General features: G+C 38.4%; 1 protein-coding gene across 3 annotated transcripts in view; it reads right to left on the bottom strand.

Moving 5' to 3' along the window:
• Positions 1-20,300, bottom strand: part of Vav3 (vav guanine nucleotide exchange factor 3) — a 328,799-nt gene that overhangs the window by 147,770 nt on the left and 160,729 nt on the right. For all 3 annotated transcript variants that reach the window (XM_051177693.1, XM_051177692.1, XM_051177691.1), the window contains exons 9-15: positions 18,411-18,510; positions 13,735-13,830; positions 11,321-11,389; positions 9,553-9,639; positions 5,611-5,696; positions 3,993-4,125; positions 3,232-3,341 (exon numbers count right to left, since the gene is read on the bottom strand). In XM_051177693.1, coding sequence (XP_051033650.1) covers positions 3,232-3,341; positions 3,993-4,125; positions 5,611-5,696; positions 9,553-9,639; positions 11,321-11,389; positions 13,735-13,830; positions 18,411-18,510 — 681 coding nt within the window. The remainder of the gene's footprint in view (positions 1-3,231; positions 3,342-3,992; positions 4,126-5,610; positions 5,697-9,552; positions 9,640-11,320; positions 11,390-13,734; positions 13,831-18,410; positions 18,511-20,300) is intronic.

Raw genomic sequence — 20,300 nt, forward strand, 5'->3', positions numbered from 1 at the left:
CTAGCAAGCATTTCATCTGTCTTAAAACAGCAATTCCACTGACCAATGCCACCATGGTCTTTTTCAATGCTCCCTAGGCCACAGTCCAGGGAGTCCCAGGAAGGCTTATAAGACTCAGGCTGAGGCTAAGGACACTAGCAAGAGCTGACCTACAGAAATGCAGTGGGCTTGCTGCATTTTTCTCATTGTTATAAGACATGGCTTTTGGCTTTCTTTATTTTCCATGAGTTTTACTAATGCTTTTGGCTTTCTTTATTTTCCATGAGTTAAAAAAGCATAATGATTTGAGTTAATAGACAAAACAGAAAAATCTGACCCTTGAGCAAAATCTTAAACATCAGGATTTATCCAGATAATTCTGCTTCATGAAGAACAAGCTTTCTTAGAAAGCTAGCAGCATGGCTATCAGGGCCTCCTGGTATAACTAGCTTCAGAAAGATGGGGGGAGTAAATAATAAGGTAGCTTGATATCTTAACGAAATCCTGGTTTTATTTTGCCCTACACATTATTAGCTTTGCTTATAGACACCCTCAGTTCCAACTCTGAGTAATTTTGCAGAAAAGCATGCCCACTTTTCACTTCTCCTAAACATTCAACAGAACTCCAAAATACAAATATGACTCCCACTCATACTTCATTATATTACTAGGGTGCTTCAAAAGGATCCAAGTGTGTATAAAGCCAGGTTCCCTGAGGGCCTGTGAATAATTGAAGCCTACGTACACACCTCTGTACCTTATAAACTGTGACTGCCAGGTGCCTGCATCTAATAAGCCATGCCCCCACCCACCCGAGTCTTACACAGCAAGAGAACCTTGATTGAAACCCAGACAAAAACCCACTTGGATCAGGAATGATAATCTCAACATTCCTTGTCATGTGTAGTCACATGACTAAGTTCTGGCTTGATTTAAGAAAAATACATGCTGCTAAAGGTTCATTAAAAGTGAGGGATCACCTTCTGCCACCTACCATGTAGGTTTTGTAGCTGAAATTCTAGTAGCTATTCTATACTTTAAGGTGACCAACACTGAAGACAGAAGACAAACACTGAAGATAGCAAAAGAGAACACGAATCTGAAGGACAGCTGATCTTTGGAGAAGCCACCCTACCAGATAGCCTCTTCCTACTGCAGACTCCTTTACAAGAGAGAGGAAAAGCATGTATTTCATCACTTATAGCAATGATGAGCTATTCAACTAAAAAAAAAAAAAATGAACAAAATGGTCACTGATATGTCTCTCATGTAGTCCTTGGAGCCAGCCTCCTCTGGGATAAGTCACTTTGCTGCCCTCCCCAGGAGAAACACCTTCACTCAGACAAAGACTCTACAGCCCAAGAAGAGCATCAGAAAATTCTAGTCTTCCATATTTCCACAAGACCAAAAGCTTGAGGTCCACTCTGCCTCTGGATACACTTACTATCCCCAGCATCTTATTGTTCTGATTTTAACCATGTAACTCCAGGTGTCTCGCTGAAAGAGCACAGGGTATATGAGGGTAACCATTCAGGATCACAGACTGGACCAATATTTCCCACTTACCACCTGTGCCCAAAGTAAATACAACTCATAATAAAGGAACCATGTTAAAGTGACCTTTAATATCACTAATATTCTGTACTTAAATATTATAATCAATGACCAAGTATAAGAACTATACTACTATATCAGAAAATGTTACTTTTGTGCTCATAGCATATTAGAATAATTAAACATAAAATACTATTACTAGCAGCAGTAATAATAGATATTACCCTTTGATCAATAAACACCATATGGCTTACATTGCAGCTACTGGCTGGTACACTGCTAGGATAGTATTTTCAATTCACTAAACATCGGTATCCCCATTCTACAGATGCAGGGACTGCAGCTTTCAGAGAACAAACGACTTATCAAGACTGTGGCCAGCTACAGCTGTGATTATAGCAGAACTCAGTCTTATTTTAAGCTTAATTTTTTTAAAAAAGAAATATCCATATAATCTTATCTTTCAAAATATAAGACAGTCTTAACTCAGCAAGATGATTCAGCAAGTAAACGTTCTTCATACCAAAGTGGATGACCTGAGTGCCATCCCCAGAGCCCTCGTGGTAGGACAAAATCTACTCCTGGAAATCCTCTCTCTTTCCTCCACAGACATGCTGTGGATGTGTGTGTGTGTGTGTGTGTGTGTGTGTGTGTGTGTGTGTGTGTGTGCGCGCGCACACACACACACACAATAAAACAATAAAATATTTTTCTTCAGAGCTTCAAAAACCATCCTAATTTCAACTCAAATTTTGAATTAACACAAGCATTTCTTAAAATGTTCTTGGCAGTTACAGCTCGGTGTGTCATTTCTTTTGAACCAGGTCTGGGTACTTTTCACATCTTTGTTGAGCATCCTCCTTAAGAAAGTGAAAGAATATAGAAAGAAACCCAGTCCCTAAGCATTAGTTGAATATACAAGAAATTCAGCAAGGATTCAAGCAATAAGTAAGTTTGAAACAGAGGGAAGACATCAGTCTTTATATTTGAAGCAAAGGATGTGCACACACGCATATGTGTGGGTTTTCTATTTAATTTAATGATATATATTAAAACATAGTAATTACAGGAAAACTTTGTCCTTATAATTAAATTTCTTGAGGGGCTAAAAGGTAAAGACTGAAAACACTCCTAGGAGAAGAAAGTGAAAGGGAAGGTTTGAGCTCCCTCTTTCTTTCTTTTGAAGAAATTCACCAACATTGCTGTCCTTGGAGACCAGATGACCAGCTGGTCTGCCAGGACCTATGCTCAGAGCCTCTACATAAATGCTGGCAGCCACCAGCTAGCAGAGAACAGCTGCTGTGACTCACCGGTGATTTAAATAGTAGATACAAAGAGTTCTTAAAAGTAGCAATGGAGGCTGGGGAGATGGCTCACTATGGAAAGCACTTGCCAGCCAAGCATAATGCCCAAGTGTAAATCCTTGGCACCCAAGGAAAAGCTGGGTAGGGGTGTCAGCTGGCCTTTAATCTCAGAGCTTGAGAGGCAGAGAGAGGGGATCCCAGAGGCAAGGTGGCCAGCAAGTCTAGCCAAAACAGTGAGTCCTGGGTCCAACTGAGACTCTGTCTCAAAACATAAGAGGCAGACACCAAGAAAGTGCCCCAATGTCAACTTCCAACCATCCCTCCCACATCAACCACATTTTTGTACACATGCATGCTATAGACATAAATAAATTCTTAAAGTGGAAATACTTACAAAGCCATTTCAAACTGTTCCAGCCATTTTTTCTTTAAATCTTTTGTTTTGCAATAAAATTCTAACCCGTTTTGTCCTTGGGTGTGGATGAGGTAGAAGCCATAAGACCACTGTGAAAGTGAATATTCTTCAAGTTAATAATTATCATTTGTTAAAAAAAATTCTAAATTTATTGCAGTACCTAACCCTCCACAGAAAAATCTTATAATTCTGTCAACATCAATACTGACTGTAACCAACTTCATATTGATGAGAAAATTGTTACCATACTGATCTTAGGAATTAAAAATGATTGGATCAACTCTGTCATGATCCAGTCGTAACTCACAGGAGCCTGTACCAAATCAATCTCTGAAAACTAAATGCCTGAACCAGTAAGTATTGGTAAGATGAACTAATGTACATCTGACTCCAGAGCTGTAAGTTCTGTATTCAGATACTACTCAAATACATCTGTACTCAACCCATGCAGACTTTTCCCCTTGCCGTTACTGCTAAACAATGTGGTCCAACAGCTGCTTACAGGAATTTAAGTGTTGTGTTAGGTATTAGAAAGAACGTAGAAATGTTTTAAATTACACAGGAAGACATGCATGGGTTATTTGCAGACACTAAGCCATTTTTGTATAAAGGTCGTGAGAATCTGCACATTTAGGCAGCTGTTGTAGAGGGAGTGGTTTAGACACCAAGAGATGGGATGGCTACATTTGAATATTCAAGCTTCTACATAAATTACTGATAGTAATGTCCCAGAAGGTCACCTTTTTATTTTCTTTATCAGTGGTGGGATTGTTGGCTATCTTGTACTGCTGCAGATCTATTATTTCTTTCATCTCATAGTTATCCCCTTTCCTCTTACACACGATCACTGCCAAATCGAATAAGAAGATATGCCTGTAAAAGAGAGACAGGGCGGTTGACTGACAGAAATGGTTTGGGAGCTCATGTATTTTTTTTTTTCTTTTTCCTGGAAGGATATCATTACACCAAGCAAGCATTCTTCTCTTGCATTAAGGACAACAGGAAGGCCTACCCAGGGAATACAATGACTGTGGGCTCACAGACATGTCACAGGCCTCCAACACACTAATGGAAAAATGATGCCACTCCACCCCAACTCCCCTCATTTTAACAAAAAGAGAGGGAGGAATCAGAAGAAAAGCAATACATAAACTGCAGTTATTGAAAATACTCATTGAGACAGGCCATAAAGCTACTCAGAAATAACTGATCTCTTTTAAAAGCTAAAATCTCAGAAAAAAATATTCATGATCAGGGCAGTAGATCTACCACCTTAAAAGCAACTAGTCAAAAGCCTTGAGAACTATTCATCCCTTCCACACACAAGACATAAAATAAATTCTCAGGGTCCCCACTCAGGTGGGAACTGCTGTCCTCCTCAGCAAGGCAAAGCCATGCTGGGGGATGTGTGCAAATTGCCAAAGGTCATACTCAGCTCTGGTACAGAGTAAGATCACACCCAGGCTAACTTTAGAGCCTGTGCTTTCACTCCTTTTGTTGAGTGTCACAATTTAATGGGTCACCTTAGGCACAGCTTGGGTGTAAAAGAAAACTGCAAACACCGGAAAGTGATGGTTAAGTTTCTGGGTTAATATTTCTTTTTTTCTTTTTTTCTCCCCTTAATAAAAGCAATGCTAATTGGGGGAGGAAATGAACTTTCTAACATCATCCAGCCGCAATGTATTTGTGCTTTTTAAAACTCTCAGTGATTAACACGCATATTCTTAACCAATGATTGTGACAATGACACATTCACAGTACTCAAACACTTCCCTCATCCTCAAAGTCAAAAGTGTGGCTCCTGAGAGCTACCTGTGGAATCAGACTGTCAAGGTAGAAGCAAGAGCTGATGCTGCCCCCTGCTGGCAGACTCTCTCTTCTGCAAGGTTCCAGGAAACCACCAGAAACCATCAGTCTGACTGTCATCTACCATAATGGAGGATTACTGAAGATACTCAAGGATTCTGCCAAAAACTTCCCTATGTAAAAATATAGCTAGGTAGTCCCCACTTGACCTTCCTTCTTAGGGTGCTTTTCATTATTTTCAGTTAATTTTTAAATGAGTCTCTCTCCCTCTCTCTCTAAAGTCATCATGGTTTTGTGGTAATTGTCTGGTGGCATTTCAAAATTGGAAGGCGTATTTTCACCTATCTTATTTTCACAGGGAACTCAAAGGGAAAAGACTGGAAAGCTAGGAATTCCATAAAGCATAGATTATAAAACATAAGGGACCACTGCCTGGCCGGTCCCCTTGCCTGCCCACCTCCATCCCATCCTAGAATAACTGCCTTAAGGTGCAATCATTCCTGTGACAGCAACTACTCATTTTGAAAGTGCACTGTACTCTCCTCTCCTCACCTTTCTTGTTTTGTGTGCTTGTCCAGCGTGGTTATTCGGATTTCACCATCACCCTGCGGTCGCCCAAAGAGCAAAACTGGTTGGTTCTAAAACATAAATATACTTGTAAATAAATATAAAATGTGTGTCTGACCTTTTCATGATCACATACAAACAGAAGTAAACATTATTAAAGACATTTTCCTGGAAAACTACCTCATTACAGATAAAATTGATATCATTTTTATTTGTTTTAACACAATTACTCTAAAACACACAAGACTTTGATACAAGATACACACACACACACACACACACACACACAATCAGTCCTTTGTAATTACAGCAGATATTAAAAAGGAGGTTCCCAGAGCTGGATCTGACCCAGAAGGTACCATTCAAGCTTCCAAAGGAAGGAAGTAACCAATAGTCCTACCCAGCTATAATGCCTATAAACCACACCAATAACCAGCAAGGCACAATAACTATAGGAATATACATAACTTGAAAGTAAGATCTCTAATTGGATTTAAGACCCTCAATAAGAAAAAAAAAATCATGCCTGTTACTGGAAACCTATCCAGTTACCCAGGGCTAGTGAAGTCATGGATCTTGGAGGAGAACCTATGACCATCACTTTGCTAAACCAGTTATTATTTGCTAAGCAGTTATTATTATACTCTCAGATAAATGTAGGTCCCACCCCCTACCAAGTTTCTTTGTGGCAGATACAACCCATTACAAAAAAGCACAAACAATAAAATACAAAGTTATGGAGCCTTGTCCCAATTGTGATATCTACAACACAACTCCTGTACCTTAGGCTCAGAGGCCATTGCAGAAGAAGAGGCAGAAAAAATTGTGAAAGAGGAACAGCAAGTTTTCTGTGAGACTGTTTCCTAAAATACCAGAGAAGCTATACGTATGGAGTGTTGAGTGTCACCAGCATGACTTTCTAAACATGAGTTGAACGAAGGCAAATTGATCTGCAATGCAGAAGGGGAAAGCTCACAAGGAGTCAAGCCTAGACAACTAAGAATGATGAGAATTATAGAGTTGAGAGCACATCAACTGTTTATCCAATGCCAAACCATCAGCTCAGAAAATAGATGCATATAAATAACATTATACAAACTGAGTAGGTTGTATTTATACAACAATTAGATAAAAAGATGCTATGAGTCTGAAAGAGAACAAGATGGGGGGATAAACTTGGAATGGTTTGGAGGAACTAAAGGAAAGAGAAAAATAATGTATGTAATTACATTATAATCTCAACAAATGAAAATATTACTTAAAAGGAACAGTTAGATCCCAAAAGAGAGAAATAACTGGAATGATTTTAACTAGAGGAAGATTCCAGTAACTAATATTGGTCACACATTCAGAGTGAAGTAACACAGCCTCTGTCTTCATAGAACATACCACCCATAGGGAAACAAATATTTTACAGAAGCATGTAACTGCCAATACATATTTGTCCCCAAAGCAGAATATAGGGAGGGGAGATAATTTCACTGAGGAATTCAGGGATAGTTTCCTTGAGCTAAGAGCTCCAGAATGGAAAAACTCTAATGTAATAATTAAATGAGATATTCCACAAAGGCAGAGACAACAAATAATTTTAAACTATTAGTAGACACAGTACTTGTTAAGAGAAGAGAACTGACTGAAGATGATCAGTAACACCTGAAATTTTATTTTAATAATATATAAATATGATTTCAGGAAAATAACAAAATAACAAATGTTTGCTTTCAAAACCCTATTGTTAAACTCTTGAATAAACAGAATAAAAACTTCATCTTAAAATTCATATAGGGAGCAAGGTGGTGGTAGCTCACACCTTTAAACCCGGCACTTGGAAGGTAGAGGCAGGCAGATCTCTATGAGTTAGAGGCCAGCCTGGTCTACAGAGTGAGTCCAAGACAGCCAGCTGTTACACAGAGAAACCCTTACCCCCCCCAAAAAAAAATCAAAATCAAAATCACATTGGAACCTCAAGGGACCCTTGGGTAACTAAATAAACCCTGAAAAACAACAAAGTTGGATTTTCATATTTCCTAACTTCAAAACTTACTATAAATCTAGAATAGTTAAAGTAGTACAGAACTACCATAAAAAACAGCAGATCAACACACCAGTGTAATAGTAGTGATCCCAGAAATAAGACTCACATATTAGCCACAACTGTTTTTCAGAAAATGCCAAGAACATTCAATGGGAGAAAACAAAATTCTTGAACAAATGCTGCTAGAGCAACTGTACATCTAAAAGAAAAAAGAATAAAGTTGGACTTTAGCCTTATACTGTATCTAAAAATAACTACCTAGAGCAAAGGTCTACACATAAGAGCTAACACTATTAAGCTTTACAAGAAAAAGAGAAAATTTTTCACAGAATTAAATTTAGAAACAAGTTCTTGAATGTGATAGAAGTATAAGCAAGAAAGAAAAGGTGGGTAAACTAGAACTTACAACACCACCAATGCTATCTGTAGGAAAAAAAAGTCTTGACAAGTACCTGTGTGGGCATACATATCTATACATAACTCCTACACACACACACACACACACACACACACACACACGCACGCACACACGCAAGCACGCACACACACATGTGGGGAGTCTGCTCAATGAACATATTTTCACAGAATTAAAAGAGTTCTAGAGTTGGAATCAATAGGTATACAAGAGTGTAGGTATACCTAATGTCATATGCACACACAAATGTTTATAGTGGACAATTTAATGTCACTCATATTATTGCACTGCCAATACTACATGGCTGTCAAGATCTATATTGTGAATTCTAGAAAACAGATGATGGGAGGTTAGCTAATGGAATTCCCTTTAGATTAGACCTTCAACGAATGTGATAGACCATAATGGGGGAAAATACTCTAGGCTCTGAATAGAATATGTCCAAAGGGAGAACCACAAAAGACAACAGAAAACTGGAGATGTATAATAAACAAAGCATAATCCCCGTGATGTAAAATATGTGGGCAGTTATTTACTGAAGATTTCAGAAATGATTTATGTTCAGATCATTTCTTGGCAAGCTTGGGAAAGAAGGTGAACCGGAAAGCAGTTGCTTAAAACACAACTATATAAAGAGATTGTTAGGGGCAACAGGGGTTGTCAAGGAAGCAGATGATGGTAGTATGAAATGGAGAGGTGGCTGTACAAGGAAAAAGAAAAGAATGTGCTGAGGGATTTGGAACACAGCAATGAAATCACTTTGCCAAAAATACCTCAAAGCCATTCTTCTATGCACTTCCCACAGGTAAATCCAGCCCTCCATTCTCTGTGGAAACATTTTCAATAGCAACCTAGCTTCCTCTCTAAAGGGATTTCTTGAAATATAAGTAAGACTGGGGCACTCCACTCTGGGACAGATAGAAACTGTCCTAGATTTCCATCCAGTCACAATGAAGCTCTAACCTATCCTTGGCCTGCAGGTTTAGAGATGCTTTTCCTCATCCCCTGTGACCTCAAAGCTCATCACCTTCTGTTCTCACAACTTCTAGCCACCCTTTCCTCCCAGCTTCCTGACACAAGTGCTTCTTACTCATCTCTGGTCTTTTCACTTGTTAAGGCATCACCTGGACTACTAACCCAGTGTATCTTCTTCTAGTTTCTTGTGCTTTGGACCCAGTTGAAACAATAAGGGACTTGAAAATACTTTTTCTAGCCATGTCACCTAAACTCAGGCTCTTTATGTCCTCTGGAACTGCTAAGAGAAGAGGCAGTGAGAGACTGAGGGAGAGAGGTACCTAGACACGGTAAAGTCACAGGTGACATCATATGAGGGTGAAAGCCAAACAAAGTACAAGGGGAAAAACCAATGTCTGATAGCCAAAAGTTGAAGGTAAACCATCTTTTCCTCAACAACAGCTCTCAGAATGCCCCAAGATTTGGGGATGAGGGGAAGCTAGATGGGAGCATAATTACATACCAAATTTTCTATAGATAGCTGAAACTGCTTAATTTCACGAAGGGTTTCATTATCTCTTTTTACTTCATTCACATATTGTGCCAAGTCCTAAAGAATGGAGAGAAAAGTACAGAAAGAATACACAGGAAAATTAGAGACACAAGCTGCTTTGAAAGAAAACCACATCATTAATTCCATCAGTGATGAAAGTTACCACCATAACTTCTCAATGACAAGAAAATGAACACTCAGTCAGTTGAAGCTGCACATCTCAAAACCCTTTTTAAAATGTGGGGTATGCCAGGAAGTTTAAAAAGTCCTCCTTTACCACACCCCCAAGGAGAGTAAGGGTACCATTGCTGCCTTAAACAACCAAAAAAAAAAAAAAAATGCTGCAATGCAAAGCCATGAAGGAAAGTAGGTCAGGAGAATTTAAATTCCAGGAACATTAATGGCCAACCTTGACAGTGGTGCATCTCTCCCTGGGGTTAGATGAAGGGCAGAGCTGAAGGATTTGCAGCAAGGAACAGTAACAAAGTTACATGTGGCCCTAGCAAGACTGTCTTTTGAAACCAGTTAATGTCTTGTTAACTCCCAGGAATGCTCAGTCAAGAAGGCTAGTTCAATTTCAGAGTTAATAAAGGAGAAACAAAGGAGACCTGAAGAACAGAACTGCACACAAACAGGATAGTGAAAAAAAACAACTTTCAGCCATGCTTCTCCACCTGCCTTTTTTTAATTTGTGAAAGCATTAGCTCATCCTCCCATACTGTACCTGCTATTTTTATTTCACGTGATCCACATTCTCCTGTTCTTTAAGCCTATTATTTTCTTTTCTTTTCTTTCTTTCTTTATCATCTTTAAAGCATCCACTAAAAACACAACTCTGCAAATTGATACTTAACTATGGTCTCTGTGGAAGATTGGCTTTCGGTAGAACCCATCCACAAATGACTTCTTTAAGGACACAACATGTGTTGCTTTTCTGGCCACAACAAATGACCAAGTAACAGTCACAACGCCCATGCTAAGATCATGTAAACAATGCAGCCAGTGTGGAGACTGGTCCAGAGAGTGCTTGAATAATGCACTGTTACTACCTTCCAGTTTCAGGTGTATCAGAGTAGAGTGGACTAAGCATACTGTGAAATATGGGCTCCCAAGACATTCCCCTACAAGACCACCTGCTTTTACCTCCCTACTCACCTTCTTGACTTTCAGGTTTAACTGGAAACAAAAACCCTGAGTGAAACCCCTTATACAGCATCTGCCATGGACAACCTGGCAGAGGATCTGTCTGGGAAAAAAAGAACCACTCCCATGTCCCTGAAGTCACCTATGGCCCTCTGCTTATTCAAGCCAACAGTTACATAAGTAACAATGAGAAGACTGTGGAACAAAGCCACTATATGGAGTCATTCCTGGAGGCTAGAAAAGATAGCAAACTGCACCTCTTGTTTTTATGGTTTTTTTTTTTTTTTTTTTTTTCTAGCACTTAACTTCATGTAAGAATTCCATTTCAGAGGCTGATGTAGGGATGTAGGGAGAAGGGCCACAAATTGAGGCCAGTCTGAGTTGCATAGCAAGTACCAGGAAGTCCCAGTCGAAAACAAAAACAAACAAACAAAAACACAAATAATGCCATAGCAAATACCTATTTCAGTGAGTTAACCTTGTTCTCCTCACCAATGACGAGCATGAATGTTAACCTGTACACTAGCAGTTTGAACCCCACTGTTTCTAGGCAGGAAGGTAAAGCACAAGCAAGTTTCAGCCTTAGCTATCTCACCTTCATTGCATCCAGAGCCAGCTTCAGATTCGCCTTCTCAGTAGGATCATGGGTGTGTTTGACCAGTTCCTGTTTGGAAGACACAGTTTAGCAATACTTTTCTTAAACTGAAAACTAACACTGAAGAAACAAACAAACAAAAACCTTTTAAAAACACCAACATCGCCTTAACCATTCTGCTGGGTGTTGGTGGCACTCACCTTTAATCCCAGCACTCAGGAGGCAGAGGCAGGCGTATCTCTGTGAGTTCCAGGCCAGCCTGATCTACAAAGTGAGTTCTAGGGCAACCAGGGCTACACAGAGAAACCCTGTCTCAAAGAACCAAAAGAGAGTGAGCAGGGGGAGGGAGAGGGAGAGGGGGAGGGGGGATAGGGAGGGGAAGAGGAAGAGAGATTATACAGGACAGCCTAGCCTCTAGATGAATGGATACTTCCTCTTTCCTCTCACACACCACTTCTCTAAGAGTGTTGATTCTAATGCCACATCTCCATTTTGGGGACAAGAGGATGTGTTGTGCTGTTACTGTCTTGCATTTCAACATACTACACTTCTACATACTCTTCGGTCTCCATAGTTTCCTTTCTCTTTAGAGAGTTGCTGTCACTTACATGTTCACTCTTCTATTCTTATTTTACATGTTCTCCAAATTTCATCACAACCACTGTCATATCAACTGTCACCCAATTTGAGTGAGGCCATCCCACTAGGAAGACAGAAGACGAAACCTCCACATGGTCCCCAGCAAGCTGAGGTGTAGTGACTCCTTGTGCCTCTTTTGTGCACCCATCACATTGTGCTACACTTCAGAAGTTGCACTGATTTTTGTCCTTCTAAGTGATGAGAATTACTGGGGTGTGTCTTGATGCACAGCACACTACTAACACTGTTTGGCACACACACACAAAGCTAAACAAAATTCTCTAAGGACCTCAACGTTGGTTCTGTTTCCTGTTACAAATAGGACCAATAGAAAGACACAACTGCCAAATATAAAAACCCATCAAAATCCTGTTTTTATTTTCACTTTGTTAAACAAACTAGTAAATCACTCTTAAAGTTTCCAAAACTCCTCCATATAATATTTTAAGTTGTATAAATCATTGTCATTAAATCAGCCAGCATCCAGAAGTGATTTCCTTGTGAAATCATGAAAGTACAATAGAAAGGAGAAAAACTACAAACTAATAGCCATATTTTTAAACAAATTTCCAAATGTTTCAAAATACTTTGAGATTAAAAAAATCTCTAAAAATTTTATCTATATGTAGTACCCAAAACAAAGCTTCCTATTTTTTTTAACACCCTCATGGAATTAAATGTTCTCTTGAAATCTAAATGACAACACAGCAGGAGAAAAAAATAATGGGCCAAGTCAGGAGTTTTAAAACATATAATTTCATTTCTTAGTTTTATGAGTCTGTTCAAAATCTTACAAGGACCCAGAGTCTTTCTCTTGTTCTGAAGTCTTCTAAATTCCTCAATCAGTACTTCACTACATGAAAGCAACAAAATAAATCATTATCTTATTTTGGACATTTTTTAGCTCCATGATGCCTTGAAAGCTGATTGCCTGGGTCGTCCTTATTATTTTTTCATAAAACTCAATTTGATTAAGTTGCTTTGAGTTTAGGTCTCATAAATGTTTTAATGCATTTTTAAGAAATAATCAGGGTTTAAATTTTCTGATTTCTCAGTAGAACCAAAATAGAAATGACTAATAATTGCATGGCTACAGTTCAAGAAATTTAATATACAAGATGCACAAAGCACAGAAGACTCAAAATTCTATTTCACATACAGGTAGTAGATTTTTTTTACACTGACATTCCAGGAGCATCAGCCGGGCTGGCAGACTAATACAATAAGACATTTCTTTGGAGCAGAACTAATGAGCCTCTTGGTATAGCTATCAAATTAAATTTATAAGACTCTCCACCCTCATTAGAGGACTAACCGTGGAAACCATAAACTCTGTGAGCTTTACTAAGAATCACTTCACAATAGGTGTAGCCTTATTATATTTAGTGAAGTGAAAAGGCAATATAGCCCATAACACAATCTTCTATTAATTATTGTGATAAGATGGAGAATCTAATGTGCTTAATCTGACCAAATCAGGTACACTGACTCACTGGCAAATGATTATCGGTAATTCTGAAACATGCCATTGAAGGCATATTTGTATCTGTTTCATACTTTTTTCTTCTTTTCCTATCCTGTTTGAAAAAGAAAAATGTCTTTTTAGTAAACACAGATTTTTTTTTTTTTTGCTTAAAAGAAAATAAAATGCCTAGCTACCCAAATCATTTCACACTTATCACTAACAATATGTAGAATCTGCAACAAGATGCTGGTGTAACATGGTGTCCTGTGGAATGAACAAATGCACGGTAGAATGCTGTTAAAGTACAGACCTGAAGTAGGAGATGGTACTTCAGCACACGCTGCATGGGAACTACCAGCAAATCGCGAAGAGTAAATTTCCCGTTATTTGCTCTTTTTGAACATTCCTAATGCAATAGATTTCAAAATTTTGTTACTTTTCTCAAAAGAAGTCATAAAACACTACAAGCTTCAAAGTCTACAAGTAGAATTCTTATAAAATACCTTTGCCCATTTTCTTTCACAATACCTCTGATCAAAAAAATAAAGTGCCTTCAGTTTTTTAAGGCAAGTCTAGTATTTCAAATCGTAATATGAAGCAAATGAGCTGTTTCAACAGTGAAGATTATTTTTTATAGTACATAATCCTAACCCTCCAGAATTTTCCTTTGGAGTTGACTCCCACATTCCCCTCAGGCTTATGAACTAAAGAGAAGCAAGCCCCCACTCATTAAAGTCCTGTGGGCTCACTGACCTTCAAGCTTTGGCTTCATCAAGTCTATCCAACCACTCTTTCCATTCTCTCCCTAAAATAACACCATCTCTTTTCAAAATCATTTTGCTAGGCTTTAGGAAGACTCTTAGTCAAAGCCATTTCTTTTCTCTTCCTTCCTCCTTCCCTTCTTCCATCGTTTTGTCTGTGTACATGTACACCTTGTGGCCATGTAATCATCACTGTAAAGAGGATCTGTGCCAATATAACCTTTTAGACTAATGATATGTCCCTTAAGCCTCTAAAAATGAAAACAAGCTGAATCCTGTTTGCTTAATAAATATGTATTGAACTAAATGAAATGAAATATTTGGCTGAATATGTTAAAATGGAAAGTTGCTACTATAGTTAATATTTTTAAAGCCTCAGGTTTTAAATATTTAATAATCTTAAAAGTACTTTGAACTTGTCATGGTGCATGTCTACACTTCTAGCACTCAGAAGCCTGAGATGGGAGAACTGACATAAGTTTGAGGCTACACAGTAAACTTTGTCACAAAACAAACAAACAAAACGTTTACTTTAAAATAATATTGACTTCTTCACTCTTGATTGCAGCTGGGATCTTGGAGTAAATAATTTGAATTTAAATATTAACATATGAAACCCTGACTCTGTGACTTGGACAACTTATTGTCCTCCCTGGACCCAATATAATACATATTATAAATGTGTATCAGGTATATAAATAGCCATATACTAACTAATGCAATATACTAATATATATTACAGATAGATAGATAGATAGATAGATAGATAGATAGATAGATAGATAGATGGCTATACTTGGTTGTTAACTTTAATATATATGGAATTAACTAAAACCCAAGCAGCTAGGTATACCTGTGAGGGACTTTTCTTGGTTAAATAATTTGAAGTGGGAACACCCATCTTTAATCCACATCTTTTAAGGTGGGAAGATCCATCTTTTATTTAGACCACCTAGGCACACACACACACACATACATCATGGAAGAAGGAAGCTTTTGTTCTTTACCCGCTTGCTCTCTCTTACTGACTAGTCAATTTCTCCACTGGCATTAGAACTATGTTTTTGGGATTTGAGTATGTACTGAAGATCAGCTGAGACATTAAGCTTCATGAATCGATTCTTTGACTTTCCATTAGTAGCTATAGAGGGGCTAGCTGGACCACCATCTTTAAGCCACTCTAATAAATTTCCTTTCTATATAGGTTTCTAGGTAGGTTCTAGAGAACCTGACTAACAAAAAAATTGGTACCAGGAGTAGGGTACAGATTCATTCTGTCAATTTTGTTCCTCTAGAGAACCCTGACTAAAACATATATATGGTGTTATTCCAAACGATGCCAAAATGTCAAAGAATTGCTAGAAATAAACATCATGAGTTCAATATTCTAATGCAATTACAAGTGCCAAACTAAGGGCTTCTTTAGTATAGAGCTACTTAAGATAATGTGTGGGTCAGAAATTTATCCCTTTACCCATACTTAGCTTTTATAGCATATTCAAAGACATTACTAGGAGCTATGGCATTAATGTCAGTGATTCTAATGACCATGATGACTTCATGAGTTGTGTTTGACTACAGATCTAGGAAAAAATGACATGGTTATCCATGTCTAAATGTTTCAATAGATCTCCTGTATGTGCATGGGTGAACATGTGTGTGATAGCTTGGACATATACATATAGAGGCCAGAAAACAACTTCAGGTGCTGTTTCTCTAGAGCCATCCACCTTGTTTTTGGGGTCTATCATTGGCTTGTCACTCAGGAAATAGGCTATACCAGCTGGCCAGCAATCCCTGGGAATGAGATCTCCCCATCTTCACCTCCCAAAAATGAGAGCATATCATGAACCATCACACCCAGGTTTTTTATATGGGTTCTGGAGTTTGAACTCAGGTCCTTAAACTTACACAGATAGTTCTTTACTAACTGTGCTATCACACTAGCCCATGAGTTCCAATAATTTCTTGCATTCCACAGATTATTGAGCATTCCCGAGTCTCAATGAGGAAGTCATTACTTTAACAACTAGGTCTTCTCTCTGCATTGCATTTTAAGTTCTTTGGGGTGGCAAAGGTTTGTTTGGTTTTGGTTTTTAACTCTGGGTCATCCCAGCTTAGTGCAAGGAACAGAAATTTGTACATATAAAATCACAAAAATTCATTAAAATTATTGGGAGGGACATAAGTTTGTTTAAGCTCCAAGTTCAGGGTAGGGGAGGAAACATTATTGTCATCAGCTACAATGCAGATGGAGACTGAGGTGCAAATTATTATCATTGAAAGTAAATAATGGATAGAAATAAGTTTTCTGAAGTAATCCATCACTCCTTGGTCTAAACACAATGTTAATCAAAAGGACTATCATCAAGTTTAAGTCCAGACACACAAGAAAAGGCAGAATCTTTTACCCATGCCCTGTGCACTCTTGATTCTGAAGTAGAAAAGACACACATACTCACACATAATAAAAATAATAACAACCAGAAAAAATAACCACCAAAGAAAGAAGATGGAAATGAAGGGCATCAAGGGGAAGACAGCTTTCATAACATCCTGTGGGTGCCCATGTTACACTTTCTCATTAAATTCTCCCAAGTCAGACCCTTTTAAGAAGAGGACATCTGAGCTGAGTAAGAGGCTGCATGCTGAATGGCAGTTTCTCACCTGCAGCCTTTTCAACTCAGCCTGAGGCCTCTCTTCTCCTGAGACTGGCAGAAACTGTAAAGATGTAAGTCCTGGTGTGCATGTCCTATGCACAGCTTTGACATCGATTCTAATAGAAGAGCAATCACTTGGCAGGGCTGAAAACCATAGAGGCCTGATAGATGACTTGCTGACTCCTATCTAGAACCATAATTTTATACCTCCATTTAAAAAAAAAGCTGCTTTAACTACTGTTCTGCTCTGAACTAATAACATGAGCTGTAAAGTTTTATTTTATCACTGTATCTAATTTGAGTCAAGGTAGCTTAGACCTCTAATACTTATGAGTATTCATTCTCTAAGAGGAGCATTAACCCTTGGTACTGATGATGCTTTAAAGATGTCATTTAGTGGTGACTAAACTGTCTCTAAATATAAGTTCAGCATCATCAAGGGACACTATAAAATGCTCTGTGCCCTGCTATTGTACAAACCTCCTAAGCAATAATGTTCATCTGAGGAACATGGAAGCAATGAAATCATGCCTGTTGAGCTAAAAACAAGAAAGGGCTAGGATTTGAAAGGCTTTCCCCTTATTTCCATCACCTGACTTCATGGATGTACTAACAAAGGAAAGGAGGAAGGGGATATTGGAGAGGCAACAACACAAAAATGTCCTTAAAGATGCTAACTCATATAACAATCATTTTTAGTTCTTTAAATATATAAACTTTTATATAATATAGTTAATAAACATAAATTATGACTTTTGGGGAGAGAAGGGGTTGAGATGGGGTCTTGAAATACACACACACACACACACACACACACACACACACATGCACGCACGCACACACGCACTCACTCACGCACACACACACAAACACACACACACACACACACAGATATATATCTATAAACAGGTGTGTTGTCTGTGTAGCCCTGGCTGGCCTCACACTTGCAATCCTTCTACCTCAGTCCTGCAAGTGCTGGGGTTTTAGATATTTATACCATTCTCACCTCATGACTTAGCATAAACCTCCAGCTTATCCATCTAGTAGTTCAACTTACTACGGGCTTTCTCATAGTCACATAGCACTTAGGGTTTTGTTTTGTTTGTTTGTTTGTTTTTTAATGTTCATATCTGTCTATCCACTTTTCTGTCTAATTGTCAATACCTATGCATTTTATACATGTGCAAATGTCTTATGTTGTTCAAAACATTTGAAATGCACATGGGGGCAGGGATAACTCATCCATCCTGTACCACACTAAGGTAACTCACTCATAATCTCCCTGCACACAGCCTTTTCAACCATAGAATGAGAGAATTACTAGTATACATATCACAATAAAGAGGACCTAAGGAGATGTGTACAAAAATCCATAACCACAAAGTTAGGTTCTATTTCTGCTACAATCACCACCATAGCTTTTACTACCAGGGCTATCTTTTGAATTGTTTTATAAGACCGGACTAATGTTATATTTAGAACACATGGGGAAATGTACTATTGCATTCATCAGGTAGAGGGATACACCACCTAATTTCATCTTTAAGAAACAAACAAACAGGCACCTCCAGTTTCAGTTTGACATCTTCTTTTGTTTTAGAGATGAAGTCTAAGTTAGAGATGGCCGTCTCTACTCCACTGCAGTATTGTCCATAAATAACCAATCTGAAAGGGAGGAAGATAACCTTGTGAGGCTGAAAGGAGCGCATAGAGGCAGGAAGAGCTAATGTTCAGTCTTTCAAGCTACAGTCAGAGCTACTACTACTACCCATGTGTGCATGTCTGCCTGTATGTGTACCACATGTATGCAGATCCAAAGAGACCATAACAGGGTGTTGGGATCCCAGGAACTCAAGTTTCTGGAAGCTGTGATGTGGGATGCTGGGAACTAAACCTAGGTCCTCTGCAAAGGTATCAAGTATTCTCTATCCCTGAGGCTTCTCTTCAGACCCAAGACACTTTTAACATACACTACATGCAGAGAGGAGGCCAGTCATCCTGGCAGGCCTAAAAGTACAATTTTGGTTCCAAATTAGAATAATAGTGATTGCATGTATGTTTATGGAAGATAGATTTTACAATAAGGCTTAATGACTGTTAATATTATTTGTATATATATCAAAATTTTTTAAATTAAAAAATTCTTTAAGTTTTTATTAGAGATAAACTTTTTACTGTTTATTCATTCTCAAGACAGTTATATTTTCTATTATAATGTTATTACAAGCATCAGGACTCCACTCATTAATAAACCTTTTACCTCTTTTTACTGCAGTTAATTGAGGAACATACATCATCTGAGAAATAGAAAGAGGGGCCTGAGCACAATGGATGGAAGATAACTCACACAGCATGGAGTCTGAGCCTGGTCACCAAGGACAGTCTACAACATAGATATTCTGAAAAAAGGTTGTTAGCTTTGCTGTTCTTATCTCTTTATCTCTCTGCTGACTAAAAGTACTAACAAACTGTTAATATTTATCTAAAAGTTGACACAAAGCAATTCCTTAGCCACTGCTTAGTACTAGGAAATTATGTTGCTTAAATGAAATGAAAGAACAGTATATCTTACACACACAATAAAAAGATATTCCATGTTAGGAGAAAAATAGATTGATTTCTCTGTCATTAGACAGAGTCTCTCTCTTTCTCCCTCTCTCTCTCATGTATATATGTATGTGCACTTGTGTAAGTTTTTGTGTGTATCTGTGTGTGTTTGTGTGTATGCAGTATTTGTATGTGTTCATGTATATGGGCATTTGTGTGTGCTTGTATGTATATCTGTGTGTCTGCCTATCTGTGACTATATGTGTGTTTGTGTATATATATGTATTTGTATGTGTGCATGTATAGGTTCATTTGTGTGCATCTGTGTGTCTGTGACTATATGTGTGTCTGCATGTGTCTATATGTATGCGTGCGTGCGTGCGTGCGTGTGTGTGTGTGTGTGTGTCATATTGGTCTGGAGCTAAGCTGGCTGGCCAGTGAACCTCAAGGACCTGCCTATGTCTGTTTATCACCCCCATGCCCAGTTTTGGGGTATAAATTTTACAAAGAGTCTGAAGACTCACCACATTCACATGGCAAACATTTTACCAAGCTGTCTCCCCAGGCCAAGAAATTGTTGCCTTTGACTATAAATCTAATTACCCAAAATCAAACATGGGAAAATATTAGAGTAGCAGCTCTTCCTTTCCCATTACTACAAAGAGGGAAGGGAGACTGTGAGCATCAGTGTGAGTTAGTGAAGACTACATCATTCAGGAGTGATGAGCCCTGAGCAAGGACTTCAGCTTATTGCTCAGTCATTATACTAGGCATGCCTTTACAACTTTTATGTGTGTGTTTGTCTGCATGTACATATGTGAACCACATACATATTTGATGCCTAGAAGCTAAAGAGGACTGTAGATTCCCTAACTCTGGAGTTAAGGACAATTGTAAGCTGATACATG

Source organism: Phodopus roborovskii, unplaced genomic scaffold (genome assembly GCF_943737965.1).
Source record: "Phodopus roborovskii unplaced genomic scaffold, PHOROB, whole genome shotgun sequence".
Taxonomy (NCBI): Eukaryota; Metazoa; Chordata; class Mammalia; order Rodentia; family Cricetidae; genus Phodopus; species Phodopus roborovskii.